The 20,043-nt window shown below is 48.3% G+C and overlaps 1 protein-coding gene across 1 annotated transcript in view; it reads right to left on the bottom strand.

Annotated features, from left to right (window-relative positions):
* Positions 1 to 2,726: 2,726 nt before the first annotated feature.
* CA6 (carbonic anhydrase 6) overlaps positions 2,727 to 20,043 on the bottom strand; it is a 35,251-nt gene continuing 17,934 nt past the window's right edge. Inside the window, exons 5-10 of the mRNA XM_050931428.1 lie at positions 18,495 to 18,590; positions 12,798 to 12,864; positions 10,929 to 11,086; positions 8,344 to 8,467; positions 6,597 to 6,695; positions 2,727 to 4,445 (exon numbers count right to left, since the gene is read on the bottom strand). Of these exons, the coding sequence (XP_050787385.1) occupies positions 3,832 to 4,445; positions 6,597 to 6,695; positions 8,344 to 8,467; positions 10,929 to 11,086; positions 12,798 to 12,864; positions 18,495 to 18,590 (1,158 nt within the window). The 3' untranslated portion in view covers positions 2,727 to 3,831. The remainder of the gene's footprint in view (positions 4,446 to 6,596; positions 6,696 to 8,343; positions 8,468 to 10,928; positions 11,087 to 12,797; positions 12,865 to 18,494; positions 18,591 to 20,043) is intronic.

Here is a 20,043-nt window from a genome sequence, read left to right as displayed (position 1 = left end):
GAAGGCAGCAGGACTAGGATTTGGCCTTAAAGCAGCTGCTGTCAAGGATAATTTAGCTCTTAAAATCAAGAAGAAAAGATCCATTGGCCAAGCTGGATACAGAAAAGGATCTAGAGCAGCAATAGTCTGAGTGAAATGTGTGATCTCTCTTCTAGACAAACATGCTGCCTACCAAAGGAAAATCACTGTCATAATTTAGAGCCTCTATAGGGGGACAATCTAGAAAAGCTTTGTGTTCCCAGGTAGCTTAGACACGGACCTCTGAATACATGTCCCCCCTTCATGCTACGCAGTCAGCTACGCTCCACAGCTAAAAGCCCCATCCTGCCAGTTGCTCAGCAACCTCAGCTCCTGTTGAAACAACTGAGAGGGGGCCATCTTCCATGCCTTTCCAGATCAAGCTCCTAATGTTCGTTGGTTAGAAGCAAGGAGTCACCTACTGCTATAGTGAGCTACCTTACTGCAGAGAGAGGTTATACAATCAACAACAGAAATACTGCAAAATCAACTGAAGAACTAATACTGAGGCTCATTCTGTCAAAGAACAAAATGGTCTCCTTCACCCATTCCTTCTCGATAGGGCAATGATCCTAGAGTCACCAGGAGTCTTGCCACTGGCTCTGCTGAAAATAGGCTCAGACCATCTATGTTTCTGTAGCCCATTGAAGAGTTGGCCAACTCTTCTAGGCTTATGGTAGCTGCCGCCTGCCTGATGACTGCATTTGAACAAGACTTATGTTTTCAAGTCTCCACTAAATGCTGGTACTGCTATTTTTGGGTGTCCAACTTGAGATAACTGGGAGCAGATTTTCGAAAAAGCTCCTCTCCTGTTATGGCCCTTAAATAAGGGTCCGATTTTCAAAAGTCCCCAGCATCTGCCATTTATAATACCTCTGGGCATATTTGCCAAAGGGCTCAGCGGCACCCAACATGCTGCGCACACTTGAAAAGCTGGCCACTGAGGCCCTGATTTTCAGAAGAGCAGCACATGATCTTTGAGTTGGGCTCCTCTGATGGGTGCTCCACACCATTCAAAGCCAGGCCCAAGTTGTCCAGCTGAGCACCCAGATTTATTGACAGTGATGAAATTCTAGGCATCAGCTTCTTTACTGTTTGTAAGGCTAGTTTAGTCTTAAGGAGCTTTCCAGAGCTGGTTCTTAATTAATTATACTCCTGAATGTTCTATTCCTTCTGAAAACTAATGTTTTGGTGCTCGCAGGAAAGGGCAGTGCAGACTTAAGGCAATGAAGTGCTTTTTTTTTTGTAATGCATTTACTGGTCTAGATTTTTATTTACAGTTAATAATTTCATGTTTTAAAGTTGTAAAATAAAATCTAAATCCAGTCTTTGATTTGTAGCTGATCTGTAAGACCCTTATGGCATTCGATTTAGACAGCTGTACCCAACTATCTTGTGTGTTGCTGTCCTCTGCTGGACAGAAGCAGAACTGTTCAACAGCATGTTATGGGCTTTATTTGCTGATGGAGACTGCTTTAGCTCAAGTACTCCTGTCCTGCTAGAGGAGGAGGATCAGAGTTTTATCCCTGGCCTTGGAAATTCAGAATGCCTATGGCGTAGCTCCAGAATTCTTAGGAGACAAGAGATTTGTTGCAATAATCCACTGGAGGGGTCAGTCATGCAGATAGCATGTGCAGAAGGTGCCAGGCTGTTTGCATGCTCAGATTTTATTTTTCTGTTATTTCCCTTTAGAGGAAAAAAGAAACTTTTGGCCATGGAAAGAATGGGGGTTTGATGGCAATCAACAGCCACAGGCTTTAGTGTGGCTTGGCCCATAGGTCAACCCAAGTCCAGGAAAGAAGAGCCTGGAATAGGGTGGGGTCTGGGGTGATGACTGCCTCGGGCAGTGTACTGATAATCCCATGCTCAGGGGGATGGAATGATCCCTGGGGTGGTGAAAGAGAACCCATGTAAGGATGGGGCTGTTCCCACACGAGGGGTGAGTGGATGCAATGCCAGCATGAGAAGTGGGGAGCCCATGCATAGAGAAGATTGTGATAAGCCCACCACAGAGAAGGAGTGAGGAGGCAAGTAATGGAGGGAGGAACGGTAGCCCAGCCTCTATGAATGAATGGAAGAATATAGGGCCATGCGTGAGGCTGCTGTGTATGGGAGAGATCTGTGCACGTGTTTCCTTTGTCTAAGGGGCAGCGGCTACACCAATCAGGTTAAATTGCTGGCAAATGCTGGAGTCTGAGAGTCCTTTGACTATGGTTATGGTGTTCTAGTTTTCCCTTCACCCTCTCACCACTACCCCAATGTGGGGGCTTAACCCCTGTCAGCTCCCTGCAAACAAAGCTATGCTGTGCGGGTGACCTTTTGGGGATCACCCAGAGCGGTAAGAGGTTTTGTCACCCCCTGCCCTGTAACCACAGGGGCCTCTATTCTGGGGCTTTGATTCAAATCCTGGAGCCCAGTAGGCAGCCCACAAGCACAAGGTCTCACCCGGACTCCCCCCAACCTCGTTACTCCTCAGAGGGTGACGCCAACAGCCTTTCCGGTCCCAAGTCTCCCCAAAAACATCTTCCCAAGTTTGCAATTATCAGATACATGGGCTTTTCCCCCTCTAGTTTGTCACCCCCCAAAGGTGTGAACGCAGCCCCAAAGTGATCAGCTCGCTGTGACACATACACTCCACACAGTGACCTGCTTGGGGGAGGTGGGGGGTAAACAGGAGGTTTATTTAATAGAAGAACCATAGATCCAAAGATAAAATAGTAAGAAAAAGCAAACTCATACAAGTCACACAGTAGACCAACATAAAGATGTCGGTGCAGGCGTTGCGTTTCTATATTGGATAAAATCCCTTGTCTAATACAAGTTACCTCTTGCTGGGGACTTGGGACGGTATCCAGGAGTGCCACCTCCCTTTAGGGGGCAATCCAGTGTTCACAGACAGGCTCCCATCTACAAGTTGGACCTTAAGACTTGTCTTCACGTACAGCACGACAATGGCATGGCTGCGCAGCTGTAGCACTTTAGCGAAGATGCTCCTACGCCAATAGGAAAGCTTCTCCCATCGGTATAGTTAATCTGCCTGTCCTGAGAGGCGGTAGCTATGACGACAGAAAAAGCTCTCCTGTGAACAGAGCGCTGTCTACACGGGGGTTAGGTTCGTAGAACTACATCGCTCGAGGGTGTGAAAAATCCACACCTCTGAACGACCTAGTTATACTGATATAGGTCTGTAGTGGAGACCCAGCCCTGATTTGTGGATGAAGACCTCCATTTCCAAGCCGCCCTTGTAAAAGTGTTGTCCCCTCATGCTGACTTATGGTTACTCATGTGAGGCAGGAATTCTCGCTGGCATAGCTGTGTCTTCCCATTAACTCTCATGGCCCATCACTTGTCTTTCCCTCAGTTGTACAATGCTGGGTGCTTGGGGCTAGTCCCAGCTGGCTGGAGAGGCAGCAGTCCCTCCCGGCCTGCTGCCTGAATGTCAGGAGGAGGTGTAGCTGTACTACAGATTATAAGCACAGTTTTCTATATACATAACCACAGGCTGTAGACATATTGCATAATAATGATCATTGACTTAAGAACATTACAACCATCCAAAAAAGACCTTACTCAATAGACCTTTATAGCGCATAAAATCAGTTGGTTTGACTGCTCTGTTTTGGGGTTTAAACCTTCTATTCTCCCCTCGGGGTGTCTGGGCCCTGCATGTCACACTATGATGCGTGTTTAATGACTCTAAACTTTAAGCAGAAGGAGAAATGGCTAGTTATTCAAGGTGCTTTAGAAAAATCACACACTGTACAAACGTGCTTCCCCATTTGCTCAGAAAGAGGGGACCAATTCAGCCTGCTGTCATTGGCAACTGGGGTCTGAGTCCAGCACCACTCCCCCCGAGAGACTCATGGGGGTTTCTCCCCAGGCGATCACGTCCCCCTTCAGCTCACTGCACCTGCACAAGGCTAGCACTCGGATGTCGGCGTGGCTGATGACCCAGCTCCACAGGCTGACGTGGCTCATCCACCCGGAGAATCCATTGGAGAAGATCCCCAGGAGCTCATCTCTGTCCTTCCCAAGGACAAGCGTCCCTCCGGCCTGGCTCACGTACCCTCTCTGGAGGTGCTTCTCTCTCCCCACCGCTCCGTTGAGCCACAGATTTGCTGCTCCGGAGTGGGAAGCCCATGCTACGCAGTAGTGGAGCCACTCCTCAGACTTGTGGTGCAGGGGGAACTCAACAAAGTGGCCCCCTAGCCACAGCCCCACGGCCGAGCCCACAGTCACCACCAGCTCATTGTCTCTTTCCTGGGTGCGATAGGCGAGAATGGTCTGACTGCCTCGGTTCTGGGTTTGGATCCAAAAGCACAAGGTGAAGGCCTGGAGCTTCATGTCATGGAGCGGCTGCACAGCCACGTAGCTCGCAATGTTTTCAGCGGGGAAGTAGAAAGCTGGGAAAGCACTAGATTTAAGGCCTGAAATAACCAAACATCAACCAGCCATTATGTATCTTTAAAGACATGCTCGCCTGCCTCTACCGAGGGCAAAGGCAGGTGTGGATGCAGCACACAGTTGCATTGACAGAGCTATGTCAGCATCTTAGCTGGCTTCAGCTAGTTCTACTTGTATTATCTTTACTGCCTTCAAAGTCCATGAAGCATTTTACCCCAAATGCTTTACCATGCAAAGGCCCGGCCCAGAAGCGCTGAGAATGGTGGACTGATGCCATCAGAGCTGAGCAAAAAGTGGTAAAGATCTTTCATTTAAAAAATTCCAGAAAAAATGTGAATAATTTTTGTTCCACAGATTTTTGAAAAGGAACACTTTGTTTTTCGTTCCATTATTTTTTTGAAAATTTGTGCAAAAACATTTTTTGTTTGTTTTTAAAAAAAAAAAAAGTCAATTCAGGGATTTATTTCTCCCACTCTTTTCATTCCTTCCTCTTTTATAATTGCCCCCTTTTATTCCATTTTGCCAGTAGAAAAGGAAGAGTGGCAGAAAGGGGAAGGAGACACATTTTCACGTGTCATTAAAAAAACCCTTCAGAACATTTGAAAAGCAAACCATGTTTTTAACAACGTTTCATTTTTGAATAAAGGTGGGTTTTTTGTTTAAAAAAAATTGTATTTGAAGAATTTCAGCCGCCTCCCACTACAATCAGGCCTGACACTAAATCACATGCAAGCAGCTGTGATTGGTCCAAGAACTGCAGAAGCACAAAAGCACTGGGCGTTAAGGCTGGATTTGAGGAGGCTGCAGAGGAAGAGAGGTGAGACTGTGGCCAAGAGGATAACACAGGACTATCGGGAATGGACAGGCATAGGAGGAGGTGATACACTATTGGTTCCTCGCTTTCCTGGGCAACAAAATCCCTCAAAAAATTGGGAAAGAAGGAAGAAAAGAGGCATTTAACCTAGATTCTGGATGGTATCATGTAAAGGAGCACAGGGGGAGAGGAGAGTGTGAAATACCTTCATTTGAGGCAGAGAACTTTGCAACTGTGCGTCTTCCCTCCCCTTTTCCCCCCCCCCAAAAGAGTGGTACTTTCTATAAATGATGTTGCTGTGATTGGCCTATCCTTCCAATGTTGGTTCAGGAGGCTTCTCTTGGAATAACTTCTCATTGCAACAGGCTAGCATACCAGAAGGTACCAGTAAATGAGGTTTGTGGGCGGGGGCGGGTGAAATCGTATGTGCGTGTGGACAGATATTTGGCGGTGTAAAGTGTATTTCAGGTTCAATGCACCTTTTTCCCCCGGCTATAATGACTATTTCAGGTAGAGATGGGTACAATTTTATGTCGTTGATACGTAGTTCTGTACATCAAAACCAGGAGCAGTTTGGATCCTGGTCCCAATTAATCTGAACTCCCAAAGTTCAGAGTTGTGTGGGGCTGGCAGCCCAGATGACAAGGTCCAGGCATGGCACATCTTTCTTGATAGATTTCCAGTTGATACAAGACTAGTTTGCTGGTTCTAAATGCCTGACAAAGGAGCCTCCCGGGATTAAAGGGAATATGATTCTTGGAAGCCATGACTTTATGAATGTAGCAGATGCTACCTACATATGCACAGGATTCGATTTCTATGTGGGCGTATCTGGGAATCAGAAGGTGAGTCTGGAAATTAAATTCATATCCTCCAAAATCTGGATCTGATTTGGGAGGAAAGATGGTCTTGTTGTCACAGCCAGGACAGTGGATCAGGAGAGCTGGGTTCATTTTTTGGGTCTCACTGACTTGTTTTGGGCAAGTCACTTAAGTCTCAATGCCTCAGGTTCCCCTAGCTGTAAAATGGAGATGATAATACTCCATTCTGCCATAGAGATGCTCTGAGTTTTAATTCTTTCGTGTGCTGATCTCTGGAGCCACTAGAGTAGGGCAATGGGATTTTAGTGGCTGTCTAACAGCTGGCCTCAAGTTAAGCTTAGTTATGCTATGACTGATGGAAACTCTCCAGTGGGAGCATATAAAGGACCAAATTCTACTTGTATGTCCACATGGCACCCGCTGATGCTGAGGCATCCATGGGCAGAGCCACTGTGGGTGCCACACTAGGGGAAGATATAGATGGTGACTTCCTGTGCAAGTGAATCTCATGGAAATAGAAGTGGCTGAAAGTTTCTTACCGGTCAGGCCCACTCCAGCCAGTAGATGCTTCTTCATCTCCTGGAGCTGAGTCTGTATTTGCTCCAGTTTTGAGCTGAGTTCTTCTGGCAGACAGAGTTCTAGATCAGTGAGAGAACAGCAATCACTGATACACACCAATTCATGGTCAGCTGGGATATTTCTCCTGCTTCCAAACAGGGGGAACTTCTGGGGTGCCTCCCTTTTAAATTGAGGTCTCTTTCCCCTGTGCAGTATTTGAGGTGGGGAATTGTTTGAGTGGGCAGTTGTTCCTGGCTACATGGCCTCATCTTTGCCATCTGTTAAGAGAACAGTGGCAAAACTGCCACCATTTGATGGGAACCAACAGCCAAGTTCTACTCCCATTGACAGGAGTAAGCATCTTCCTGCAGACTTCCATGGGACCAGGTGCTTACCTGCACAACAGATGCTTTGCCAGTACAGTACAACTATACTGCTACAACTGTGCTGGCTGAGCCCCCTGGTGGAGACGCAGCATAAGCCAACAGAGGGGGGCGTTCTACAAGCACGGATAAACCATTAGCTAAGCCGACAGACGCCGTCCTCTGCTGGCATCATTGCATCTACACTGGGGATTTTGTCAGCATAGCTGGGGTGGCTAGGAGGTGCAATTCCTTCCCTCACCCTCCTACTTACCACAGCTATGTCGGCAAAACTTTGTAGTGTAGACTAAGCCCATGGGTTGACCCTTCTTGTCTACACCTAGCCTGGGTTTGGCTTGCGATCATTTCTCCCTGGGTGTGTGTCTCTCTTTCCTGCTGTTATACTCGACAAAGCATTCCACAATACGGTTTGCATGAAAGACACTGAGCAAAGGTAATTTGTCTAGTGGCCTATGAACCGGGAGAGAGATTTTTAACCTGTTAAGTCACCTGTGTCTGAAATTATGTCCCCGTTAGTTTATTGCTAATGTTCTTCCCACTGGGGGCCAAAGGTGCTGGGAGAAAGGTCCAAACATACGCTACAGCAACTACACTGGGTCTTGCACAACAAGTGGTGATGCATCATACAGACTCCAAATTCTCACAAACCCAGGGTTGTGCCAAGTATCATTTCCAGGCACCTCCTGTTAAAATAGCATTGGCACTTGGACTGTTGGACTGGAAATCAGTTCCTGTTGCACGGGGCTCAATGTGCAAAAAAATCTCTCTCTCTCTCAAAAAAAAAATCCCTTGATCGTGGGTGCTCAGCCAGTGATGCTGTGCTGGCCATGCTTATCTTAGCCTGTGAAGAGGCAGGATGGTTTAGTAGGTAAGACGCTAGCCTGGGACACAATTCCCTGCTCTGCCACAGACAGACTGTGTGACCTTGGGCAAGTCATTTAGTCTGTGTGCTTCAGCTCCCTGTCTCTAAATTGGGAATAATATTTCCTTAGCTCACACAGCGCTTGTAAGGGTAAATCTGTTAAAGATTGTGAAGCGCTCAGATACTACAGTAATAAGAGCCATAAGTACCTTAGATAGATCATGTTGTTTCTGCTAGTAGTTATTGGAGATGTCATGGCAATTGGACACAATACACCCCTGCACCTTTCCATACCCATAGTCCGAGGGTACCATTAACCCGTACTTGAGTGTGAAGATCTGGGGTTGCCCTGCTTAACTGATTGCAAATTAAACTCACTTCAAATGGTTTCTCATTCCTCACCTGCAGGCCTGTGTCCCACCTGGAGCCACCCCTCTGATGCTGTGTTCTACCCCAGGCACCCGGTCCCAGCCCCACTCTTACCTTTGGTGCCTTTGGCCTTGAAAGATGATTCCACGACTCTGTCATTGAGCGGCTGAGCGTGGCGATAGTCGTTCCGCAGGGTGTTGTTCTGCCAGTCCAGCAAGGTGTTTTCCAGCAGCTTGATCTTTAAGCAACACAGGCTTGTTATGGAGGGGGAAATGGGTGGCTAGCTCTTTGGAATAAAAAACACCCCTCACCAGAGCAACGATGCGGTAGCTGCCGATCGTGCCGAATGACTCCTTGCAGTGGCAGAACCGGGTAGGGTATGTCCACACTGTTGCTTAAACCACTGTGGCTGCAGGGTGTCTGCCACTCTTGCACCGCTTGTTTGGCTGGGGGAAAGGCTGAGAGTTGCTCTGGGTAGAGATGCACCTGTTTATGCCAAGGCTGAATTTGGTCTAGAGAGTTTAGAGTTTCAATAACCTCAGACTATGAACCCTTTGAATTAGCAGTCTGGTTTGTGCTGAGTGGGGATGTCTAAGCAGCAGGCAAGAGAATCATAGACTATCAGGGTTGGAAGGGACCTCAGGAGGTATCTAGTCCAACCCCTTGCTCAAAGCAGGACCAATCTCCAGACAGATTTTTGTGCTGATCCCTAAATGGCCCCCTCAAGGACAGAACTCACAACCTTGGGTTTAGCAGGCCAATGCTCAAGCCACTGAGCTATCCCTCCCCAGCACCCTCTAATTCCAATAGATATAGTCACAGTTGTATGACTAATGACACTTGTATATTGCGTTTCTTTTCATGCCCATTTATAAATAATAAATCACAGAAGCTTCTCCGCCATCTTTGATTACAATGAGTGTTAGGAGTGGTCAGCCAAACACCAATAATGTGCACCACAGTGTATCACGTCACCCGGAGCGCTTTGGAAATAGATGGATCCTCACACAGACGCTCTCTCCAGGGGCGGCTCCAGACAGTAGCATGCCAAGCGTGTGCTTGGGGCAGCAAGCCACTGGGGGCACTCTGCTGTCGCCGTGAGGGCGGCAGGTAGGCTGCCTTTGGTGGCATGCCTGCGGAGGGTCCGCTGGTCCCGTGGCTTTGGCAGACCTCCCGCAGGCGCCACCGAAGCCGCGGGACCAGCGGACCCTCTGTAGGCAAGCCGCCGAAGGCAGCCTGGCTGCCGTGCTTGGGGCGCCAAAATGCCTAGAGCCACCCCTGGCTCTCTCAAATAGTCACGGTCAGTGTTTTCTAAACCCATTGGATGGCCTACGACAGTGGTTCTCAGCCAGGGGTACGCAGAGGTCTTCCAGGGGATACATCAACTCATCTAGATATTTGCCTAGTTTTACAACAGGCTACATAAAAAGCACTAGCAAAGTCAGTACAAACTACAATTTCATATAGACAAGACTTGTTTATACTGCTCTATATACTACACACAGAAATGTAAGTACAATGTTTATATTCCAATTGGTTTATTTTAGAATTTTATGATAAAAAAGAGAAAGTGAGCATTTTTTCAGTAACAGTGTGCTGTGATACTTTTGAATTTCTATGTCTGATTTTGTAAGCAAGTAGTTCTTAAGCGAGGTGAAACTTGTGGGTACGCAAGACAAATCGGACTCCTGAAAGGGGTACAGTAGCTTGGAAAGGTTGAGAGCTGCTGGCATAGGAAACCAAGGCACACAATGGTGAAGGTCATGCAGGGAGTCTGTGGCAGAGCAGGGACTGGACCCGCAAAGGCATGGCAAATATTATTCTCACTACACTCCATGAGGCAAGTAAGTATTATCATGCTGTTACTGTCAGGACCAGGATTAGAATGTGGGAGCTCCTGGCTTCCAGCAATGTGCTCAAACCACTGGACCACACTGCCTCTGTCAAGCAGTGTGACTGGTTGAGCATTCTTAACCCTAAATCTATAAGCCAGTGATCAGCCACCTCGGTCTGTCATAGAGTCTCACGTGTGAGTGCCAGGCAAAGCAATTGGAGCATTGGTCATAGGTGTGTTCTCTATGCTGCAGTGCTAAGCAAGTGGCCCAGCATTACCTGGATCTAGCCCCAGCTTCCTGTGCAGCCAGAAAAGGGACAGAGAGGGGTAAACACCTTATTCTTCCCAAGAATACAGGAGAGTGGGAAAGGATGAAAACCATCCCCCTACATCAGGAAAAAGCTACAAGTAGTGGCTAAGAGCAGAGGACTGGGAATCAGGAGGCATGGGTTCTGTACCATAAATTAACAGTGTGGTCTTGGGCAAGTTACTTAACCACTGTGCCTCAGTTTCCCCAGCTGTAAAATGAGATAATGTTATTGACCTGCCTTGCATAACGGGAAGCTACATTCATTCTTGTCTGTAAAGCACTGTGCCTTTCCTGGATGGAAGGCCTTAGAGAAGGACTGAGCACTATTATGTCAAGACATCACTACAACTTCGTGCTTCTCTGCGACTTCATTCCTTTACAAAATGCCACATAGACACACACACCTCCACACGGCCCTGCAACGTGGCAAATAATTGCCCCAGCCCCCTCGAAAGCACCAGACAAGGGAGAGTGGAGGTGTGGAGAAAATTAAAGAGAGGCTGCCTGGAAGGAGGAAAGGCTATCACATCTGGCAAGCAGCAGAGGGGGCCTTACCTGCGTGTGTGATAGGATGATGGGAGAATCAAAAACTGTCCAGATCACGTTCTCCGAGCAAGGTGGTGTGGTTAGTGAACCCTGATACCTGTAGAAATGTGAGAGGTTTTCGGACAGCATGGCTTGGACATCCAGCAAACTGAGCTTGGCTGATTGCCCTAAAAAGGCAACAAAACACAGATACATAATGACCAAGGAGAGGAAAGCACAGGTCCTGGCTGCTGTGGACAGACATTGGACAAATTTATTTCCAAAATGCACCGGGAAGTAGGCCAATGACAGAGCCAAGCAAAAGCAGATGGACAGGGACTGTCTTTTTGTTACGTCTGTACTAGAGCTGACTGCAACCAGATTTTCTGTCCTGAGAATTCTGAGATTTTTTGAAAAAAAAATCTTCATTCCCAATCAAGATGAAAATTTAGACATTTTTCATGAAATGACCTTCCAAAAAAATAAGATTAGGTCCTGAAATTTTATTTCAATGCAAAATGCAAAATGATTTGTTTAGATTTTTCACCCTTTTCTAATTTTTATACAAAATAATTTTCAAAACAAAAGTAGTCAAAACAGTGCTGAAATATTGAAAAAAGACATTTTGATGTTTTTAAAATAGGTTTTCTCCAGTTTTTTAGAATGAAATTTCATCCAAATGGCTATTCACTTTCACCTAACCATTTCAGTTTTGTTGAAAGGACATGTTATGATGGAAACCTTTTGTGATGAAAATTTTCTACAAACTCTAGTCTGTACAGCACGTAGCATAGTGGGCTAGAGTCTATATGTGCTACTCTAATAGAGATAAATAACAATGATCATACATGATAAGCTGATTTAATATCTCTTTTCCTGCTCCAGGCCCTTTGAAAATAAAAACCACTTTATATAAGGGCCAGGTATTAAGAAGAAGAATTTTTTTATGATTCTAGACATTCCAAGTTCCCTATGGAATTTGCCCTATACATAATGCAGTGGTGGGTTTTGTGGACTGAGAACGAGTCTGGTGTTCACTAGAAAGACCTGATTTCACAGGTGAGTTCACCAGTCGATGAGAATCAGCTCAGGAAATCTCAGGGCAGCCCCAAACCAATAGCCCAGCATACTGTGTTAATAACGGGTTGCTGTAGTGGTTTTGTTTTTTTGTGAGACTACTTTTTTCGATGGAACAAGCTCTGGTGGAGGCAGGAAGAGGTCCCTCCCTTTAACAGGATGTCACGGCTTGCTTAAGAATGGAAGGATGATTCTGCAATCAGCACCATTGTTTCCTCCGTGTGTGGGGAAGGAGAGACACAGCAGAGGCGTGCATTGGGGTATGGCTGAAGTTACCTAGTTATTTAACTGTAACTTGATATATTTCAGTAATTTTGTTTTTAAAAAAAAATGCAGCAAGCTGCCTACTCGCCTCCCCACTTCTCCCAGTAACAGCTGCAGAGTCCAGCAAAGCACATGGAACCCAATGAGCTAATGCATGGGGCACCTGTTGGGCTGGTAAATTACAACTGAAAGGGAAAGTCCCCATTAGCCTGGGCCCTCTGGCTGGGTCACAGACCTGGGTCCTGTCATGCACGACGAGGAAGAACATGTTAGGTTCTGATAGCGATATGTGACCTTTGACTCAGGAGACATCTGACCTTGCAATGATCACTACATCTTAAACCCAGGCAAATAATAATCCCAGTCTCCCACGCCATTCACCAACCAGGCCAAGATCGATCTGACCTTATCCATGAGAATGAAAAAGAGCTTCCTAGGAGCTTATCTGCCCTGCCCTCTCTCCCTGTGGGCTGTCTTCCTTTAGGCCCAGATGCACCCAGCACTTACAAGTACTGACTTTTTGGGCAACAAGAATGGAGAGTGGTGCCAGGGACTTACCGGCAAACCTGATTTTGGCCAGGTTGGAAATGAATTCACTGTAGTAGGTGTTCTCAAAATTCCCATCCTAGAACGAGAATAGGGCTTGATGAATAAAATGTGTAAAAGTCAACCCAGCACCAGCTCAAGCTCAGTTCAGCATGTGAGATTCACTGAGGCAGGAGCTCACACAGCCAAATGCTGGAGCTGGATTTCTTAAGGGACTGAATATTTTCATGAGTAATAACCACACTTGTCATTATGGATCCTAAAGCTAGAAGCCTGCACTGAATTGCACAAGAGTGCTGGAGCCTTAGAGGGTGCAGGGCTCCTCCCACATGTCCTCGTCTTGCTTACACACTAAAGCATCCTAGTGCTCGCTTGTCTGTTAGGTGGGGGAAACTGAGGCACAGAGCTGATAAGCCTGACATTTTAAAACTTTGGGAGTGTAAAGTTAGGCACCAAAATCTGTATTTAGGCATATAAACAACTGGCTTGATTGTCAGCTCCCACTGACTTCCATAAGATTTGTGGGTGCTCAGAACCTCTGACAATCAAGCCAGTTATGGCTCAGGAAGTGTCTCAGAAGCTCAATGTTAAGAACCCACATCTTGAAAATTTGGGCCTAAGGTCCTATACTTTTCTGGCCCTAAATGAGTCACTTAAGCTCAATGCATGAGCTGGGAGTAGAACTCACGAGTCCTGCCTCCACTGCACTAAGCACTAGACCACACTGTCCCCCCAGTGCTAGAAACAGACCCCAGCAATCCAGACTCACTCCCTACTGCTCTAACCACTAGACACCACTTCCTTCCCACAGCTGAGAAGAGAATCCGGGAGTCTTGATCCTCTCAGCCTCTGAACAATGCCGCTCATGAACTGCAAAGTGTGAGGAAGAGAGGGAGATGCCCTTTTTCAGTGCCTGGAAGTGCCTTGTCAGCAGGAGCTCTGGAATGGAGCGAGGTTATGCCTCTCTTTATTGCACCACAACGCGATCTCAACTGCCATGTCAAATCATCTCTCGCTAGGACCGCAGACCCCTGTCTGCAGCTTTTGTCAACACAAAGCAGTGCTCAGGCCTTTGAAATTACCACAAAGCTCTCAAGTGGCTGGAGCCTGGAGGAGACGAACAATGCTCTGGTGCTGGCAGTGGGCAGCTGAGTTGTGCTTCCCAGAGCGAGAAAAGAGAGGGGGGGGTGACCCTTTCCTGGCAGAGATCCAGACCTCTGAGTCCAGTTAGTAAGACTGGTGAACACACAGACATTCAGCCACTTCCATGACCTAAAGCCAGTCACAGCACTCCCGCGGTCACTCATTTGGGCTTCCCTGCCACCACGTCAAATATTCTGTTATAATTTCTTCCTATTACATGAAAGCCCCCAAATCAGAGGGGTGCCCCATATGAGTACTGGAACTAGGGATGCGGCGGGTGCTGCAGCACCCCCTGACTTGAAATGGTTTCCAGTATAAACAGGGTTTACAGTTTGGGTAAATGGATCTCAGCACCCTCACTATAAAAATTGTTCCAGTGCCCCATCGTACAAGGTGCTGTATATACATCTAGTAGGAGCCTCTCCTTGCCACAAAGAATTTGTCATCTAAGCAGACGAGAGAGACAACAGGTGGGAGAAAAGGAGTGTCATTATTGGTCCCGTCTTAGAGATGAGGAACTGAAGGATGCGGAGACTGAGGCCCAGGCAGCTGATTTCAGTGGAAGCTAGGAGCCTAAATACCACTGAGAATCTGAGGCTAAATGACTTGCCCATGGTCACCCATAGAGTTTGTGGCAGAGCTGGCCTGGGAGTCAAGCCCAACTCTCTTGTATCCCATCCCCATTCTCTAAATGAGCATCCCTTCTCCCTATTATTATTTACCAGTAACATTTCTTTTCTGTCATTCATCCAGCTCTGCTGCTTCTATTATGTTCGTCTTGATGCTGCTCCTCCTCCCCTCGCTCACACCCATGTGCCTACGGGGCCCTTGCTTTACCTACTAACATCTGCCACTTTGTAGCTTTCCCCCAGGGCTCGTACTACATGGTTGTCCAGCTTAATCTGTGAGGGTGTGGGTAGAGTGGTAAAGGTATCAGCTCACCTTCCCCCAGCTCCTGGGCTAGGACACCCTCTCCTAAAGACTCTTGCTCTTTGTACCAGTGGGAGTTGCCGGTATGGAGCCCATACACACAGGGGCGACTCCAGGCCCCAGCATGCCAAGCGCGTGCTTGGGGTGGTATGCCACGGGGGGTGCTCTGCCGGTTGCCGGGAGGGTGGCAGGTGGCTCTGGTGGACCTCCCACAGGTGTGCCTGCGGAGGGTCTGCTGGTCCTGCGACTCCAGTGGACCTCCCGCAGGCGCGGACCGCGGGACCAGCAGAGCCACCTGCCGCCCTCCCGGCAACCGTCAGAGCAACCGTCAGAGTGCCCCCCAAGGCATGCCGCTGTGCTTGGGGCGGTGAAATGTCTAGAGCCGCCCCTGCATACACATGACAGAAAGGAGCTGCTGGCCACAGGAGCCTGGGCCTTCAAAATAATCTCAGATGGGGACAGGACCCCTCCAAGGACCATGAAAGACTGAGCCACATCATTTTCCACAGGCATGTTTCACCTCTCTCCTCCCCCTGGGCAAAGAGAAGAGGCCATAAGAGGAAAAATTTACTCATCATCCAGTGCAGGCAAAGGAGTTGACCCTGTCTGCAATGGAACCAGTGTGGTTATGAGACATGAGGAGAGGGCAGTGCAGGAGGGCGGCAGAGGGAGTGCTAATCCCATGCATTCCCCAGAGCCAGGTTCCACGGGGCTCACTGTGTGCAATACAAAGGCTAATGGTGCACCCCATTAGGCACATCCACCAGCCATGTGCCCCAGACAGGTGGGACAGGCTACTTCAGACTGGAAGCCTGGGCCATGGAGGAGTTGCTACACTCTGAGCAGGGAAAGATCAGCCTCTGGCTGTTCGGGCACTGTGCTGCGGAGAGGATTGGGGGTTTGATGCGCTAATGCTTTCCCCATGCAAAGTAAACACGCTGAACAAAGGAAAGAGAGGCATAAGCTTTTTTTTGTATAGAACTGCCGGTGTGACCAGGGAGGGAGTGACTGGTTGTCATTCCATGAGAGTCCGGGTGTCACTTTCTAGCTGGGAGTAAAAAATGGGGGAAAAAATGGAGCTGAGCTTTTCTTACAACGGGAGAAAAAGCAAATTTAAATTAATAAAGGGTCTGGATGGCTCCGGAGATTGGTGATAGACTATGAACACTTCACTTTTAATGTGGCTGGTTCAGATTCATCCACAGTGGCCATTTAGGGGTTGTTTGGTAGCCTGCGTGACATGAAGTTAGTGGGTCTCTGCCTAGTTCCAGTGGGCAGGTGTCTACATCACAAAAACTACTGCCAATAACTGGCCACCTCGCCTGGCAGTATCAGTGGCTGGCTGGCCCACAGAGAAGAGCTGGATGTCAGTCTCACCTGTAACACAGCCAGCTCTTCTCCCCAGGTGGGGAAAAATGAAGGTCATGTGACTGGTGGATCACACGACCCACCAATCAGGTAGGGGGTAGATAAGTGAGAAGCCTGGGAAGAGAGACTTTGGGTGAGGCAAAGAATTGAGTTAGAGGTGTGTGAAGGTTGTTGTAAGACCTGAAGCAGCAGGAGAAGACTCCTTGCTAGCTGGTTTCCAAGGCAGAGTAGAAAGCTGCATGCAAGGGGCCTTGGAAAGAGGGCTTGTGTTGGCAAGGCTTTGAGTTGTCTTTTTTTGAAAGACCTTATTGACTACCTAGGTGAAACTGGTGGTGGAAAACTTAAAAGGGCTGTGGAGAAGCATTGTGTGAGCCTGGGAAGGAAGGCTGTATAATCCCCTAGCTAAGAAGGAAGAGTTTGGGCCTGGAACATCACTAGAAATTGTGTCGAAAGACTTACTACAATTGATTCCTGAAGTAGGGTTGCCAGGTGTCTGCTTTTTGATGCTGCAGGACTAAGGCAGGCTAGTCCCTACCTGTCTTGGCACTGTGCTGTGTTCTGGAAGTCATCAGCAGGTCCCCTGGTAGGCTGGGGGGGCATATGGGGCTCTGTGTGTGCCCCCACCCTGAGCACCAGTTCTGCACTCCCATTGGCTGGGAACTGTGGCCAATTGGAGGGGGGGTGATGCTTGTAGGTGAGAGCAGTGTGTGGTGCCTTCTGCTCTGCCTCCCTCCTCCCCCCCATAGGAGCTGGACCTGCTGCTGGATGCTTCCGGGGTGCAGTGTGGAGCTAGGACGTGCATGGAGCCTGCCTTAACCCTGCTGTGCTGCTGACCAGAAGCCACCTGAGGTAACCCCCCTGGCCCAACCCTGAGCTCCAACACTCCCTCCCCAGCCCTGAGCCCCCTCATCCCTGGCCCCAGCCCAGAGCCCTCACCTCCTCTTGCACCCCAACCCATCTCAACCACAGTCCCCATCCACACACTCTGAATCTCCTGGCCCCAGCCTGGAGCCCCCTACTGCACCCCAAACAACTCATCACCAGCCCTACTCCAGAGCCTGCATCCCCATGGGAGCCCTCATCTCCTCCTGCACCCCAACCCCCCTGCCCAGTGAAAGTGAGGGAGGGTAGGGGAGAGTGAGTCACGGATGGAAGGGAAAGGTAATGAGCAGGGGGGTGGGGCCTTGGGGAAGAGGCGGGACAGTGTCTCGGTGAAGGGGCGTAGCTAGTGTGTTTGGTTTTGTGTGATTAGAGAGTTGGCAACCCTACCCTGAAGGCAAGTCTGGCTTTAGGTAGTCTGGACTGTGGAAAGTTCATTTCCCTCCTGGGTCTTCAAGGAAGGTGGGGTGCCTGAAGGGCCACCCCCTGCCATGAGGTAGAGTTAGCAGAGAGGCCAGTGATTGAATGGGCCATGGGGAGTGAATTCTTACTTCATTCCAAACAGGGCTCTGCCCAGAGCAGGGGAAAGAGGCACTTTGGGGGAGGAGGGAGCAGAACTAGCCCTGTGTGTTCTGTGCCTAAATAGATTTTATTCCAAAACCTTTCAAATGCATGTAAGTCCCACAAAAATCTTACTCTAGAAATATTTCCAAGCATGAAGCAGGGTCTCTGCAAGGACTCAGATCATGTTATTTCTGTTGTCAGGCAGGTGAAGTCCATTGTGGTGACCATTCCAATTTGTGTTCCTTTGTGTTGGGTGCTGCAGAGCTGCTATGCCAATGTGCTTTTTACTGTGGAGCTCATGCTGCTCTAGAGGATAGGGTGAGTGGATTTCTCTGCGCCTGCTGGGGTTTACCCCGTCTCTGGAGACTCTCTCTAGCCCACTCCTGTGCTCAGTGACAATCTAACCCTGGCTCACAAATATTTCAGAAGAACAACCTTGGCGTGTCCTGTGGAAGGTAACTCTTAATGTCCATTCCCATCCTTCACAAAAGCCCCCCTGGCCAAACTGAGCTTCTGGTGGTGGTCTCTGTCGGCCTGCTACCACTGCATGAGCTGAGAGGTGGGGAGAGAACAGGCTTGCTCCCTAAGGCAGAGGGGCACAACTCACCCCACCTAGCTTTGATCGGAGTCAGTCTGGAAAGAACCAGCTTAGAGCCCCCTAGCCTGCAAGCTAGTTCTTAACCCTGTTCTTAAAGTGACCGCCTACAATTCCAACAAATACACTTCAGTTAAGCCCGCTGCATGCTACTGCAGTACTACTAATGATGATGATGTCCCATACCCACTCACCAACCTGTTCCCTCTCCCTGTAGAGTTACAACCTACCACATAGAGGAAAGCAAGCACGGCCAGCCCGTTCCACTTGTCTTTTGCCTCTTCAAAACTGGAGTAGTTGCCGGAGTTGTAATGGACAATGTGCAGCTGTGGGGAACAAGACAGGGTCAGCCCAAGGCTGGGGACTGGTGGTTTTGCTGCCTCCAGCTCTTCAAAGAATAGCCTCAGACTGAAGGGATGGCCAGTGCCCAACCTTCTCCTGGTCCTGCTGACCGGAATGCAGACCCCCATGGCTTCAGCAACATGGGTATGGGAAAGTATTTTAGGACCAAATTTCTATCCTCAGTGACACTTGTGTAGCTGTGCTGACTTCAGTGCATGGTGCTGGAAGAATTTGGCCCTAAATGTTTATCGCAAACCTGTGTTGCTGAGGGCCTGTTCGATTGGGATTGTGCAGGTGCGACTAGAGCGGTAGCAGGGCCCACAGTGGCTAGTGTGTTGGGTTCTAATCCTGGCTCTGCCACCGATGGGCTATGTGACCATGGCCAAGTCACTTCATCTCTTTCTTTTAGAATGCAAAGTCTTCAGGGCAGGGACTGACTCTTACTGTGTTTGTACATCACCTAGCACAATAGGTCCCTCCTTACATTTGGGGCCTTTAGGTGCTAGTGAAATGCCCACTTTCCTCCTCTTCCTTAAAGCTACTAGCTGCAGCTAGGGTCCCAAGAAGACCTTTCTTTGCTTGCTGCCTCTGGAGCTGAGGCTCTTGAATAGATGCTGAAGAGAGTCCTTGTGCAGCAGCAAACTTTCATTTTGCAAAGGTGGTTTGGCCAGAGGGCTGACCAAAGAGCCAATAACTCCATATTACTAGTAATTGGGATTCCCTCCTGGTATTTAAAAGAAGGAAGGAAAAACATCTGGCCTCCCCCCTTTTTTTTTTTTTTGGGCAACAATTGCAATTAAAGAGCAGTTGGAGAAAACAAATGTTACGGGCCTGATCCAAACCCTCTTGGCTGCCATGAGCATTGTTTTTTCCTTTTCACTTAATTGCGTTCAGGAGCAGGCCTAATATAAGGAAAAAATTAAAATGTACTAACATATCCCTGCGTGCCTATTAAACTGCCTTTGCTAACTCTGCAGCTGCAAGCATCGGATGGGGGAAAGCATTTGCCATCCTTGTTGCCCTCTGAGGGCCAGCCCTTTGCTGCACATGATCTTGTCTGCCAAGGCTCAGCAGCTCCCTTTTGTGAACTGTACTGTAACAGAATGGGCCCTGGGGCAAACCGCTAAGATGGAGATTAATTCTAGCTCTGTATTTTTCACACACACACACACACACACACACACACACATCACAATGCATGTGGTGAACTTCGGCCTGCCACTGTAAGCAAAGAGCAACCAAGTGGAAGACCATGGGTAAAGCAGTTGGGGAACCTTTGACAGTCAAGGGCTGACATCTTATTTCTAAACAACATGAAAGAGCCTTAACCAGTGGAATAACAGAGCTTTTCACTTCTCGCTGTCTCTCTCCATTCTTGCTAGTACTTTCTTCTAATAACCCCCACCTCAGTCAATTAGTCTGTTTCTTTGGCAATGG

This window comes from Gopherus flavomarginatus, chromosome 21, assembly GCF_025201925.1.
Source record: "Gopherus flavomarginatus isolate rGopFla2 chromosome 21, rGopFla2.mat.asm, whole genome shotgun sequence".
NCBI lineage: Eukaryota > Metazoa > Chordata > Testudines > Testudinidae > Gopherus > Gopherus flavomarginatus.
Note: the sequence above shows the minus strand (reverse complement) of the source record. Positions and strands in the feature narration are given on the sequence as shown.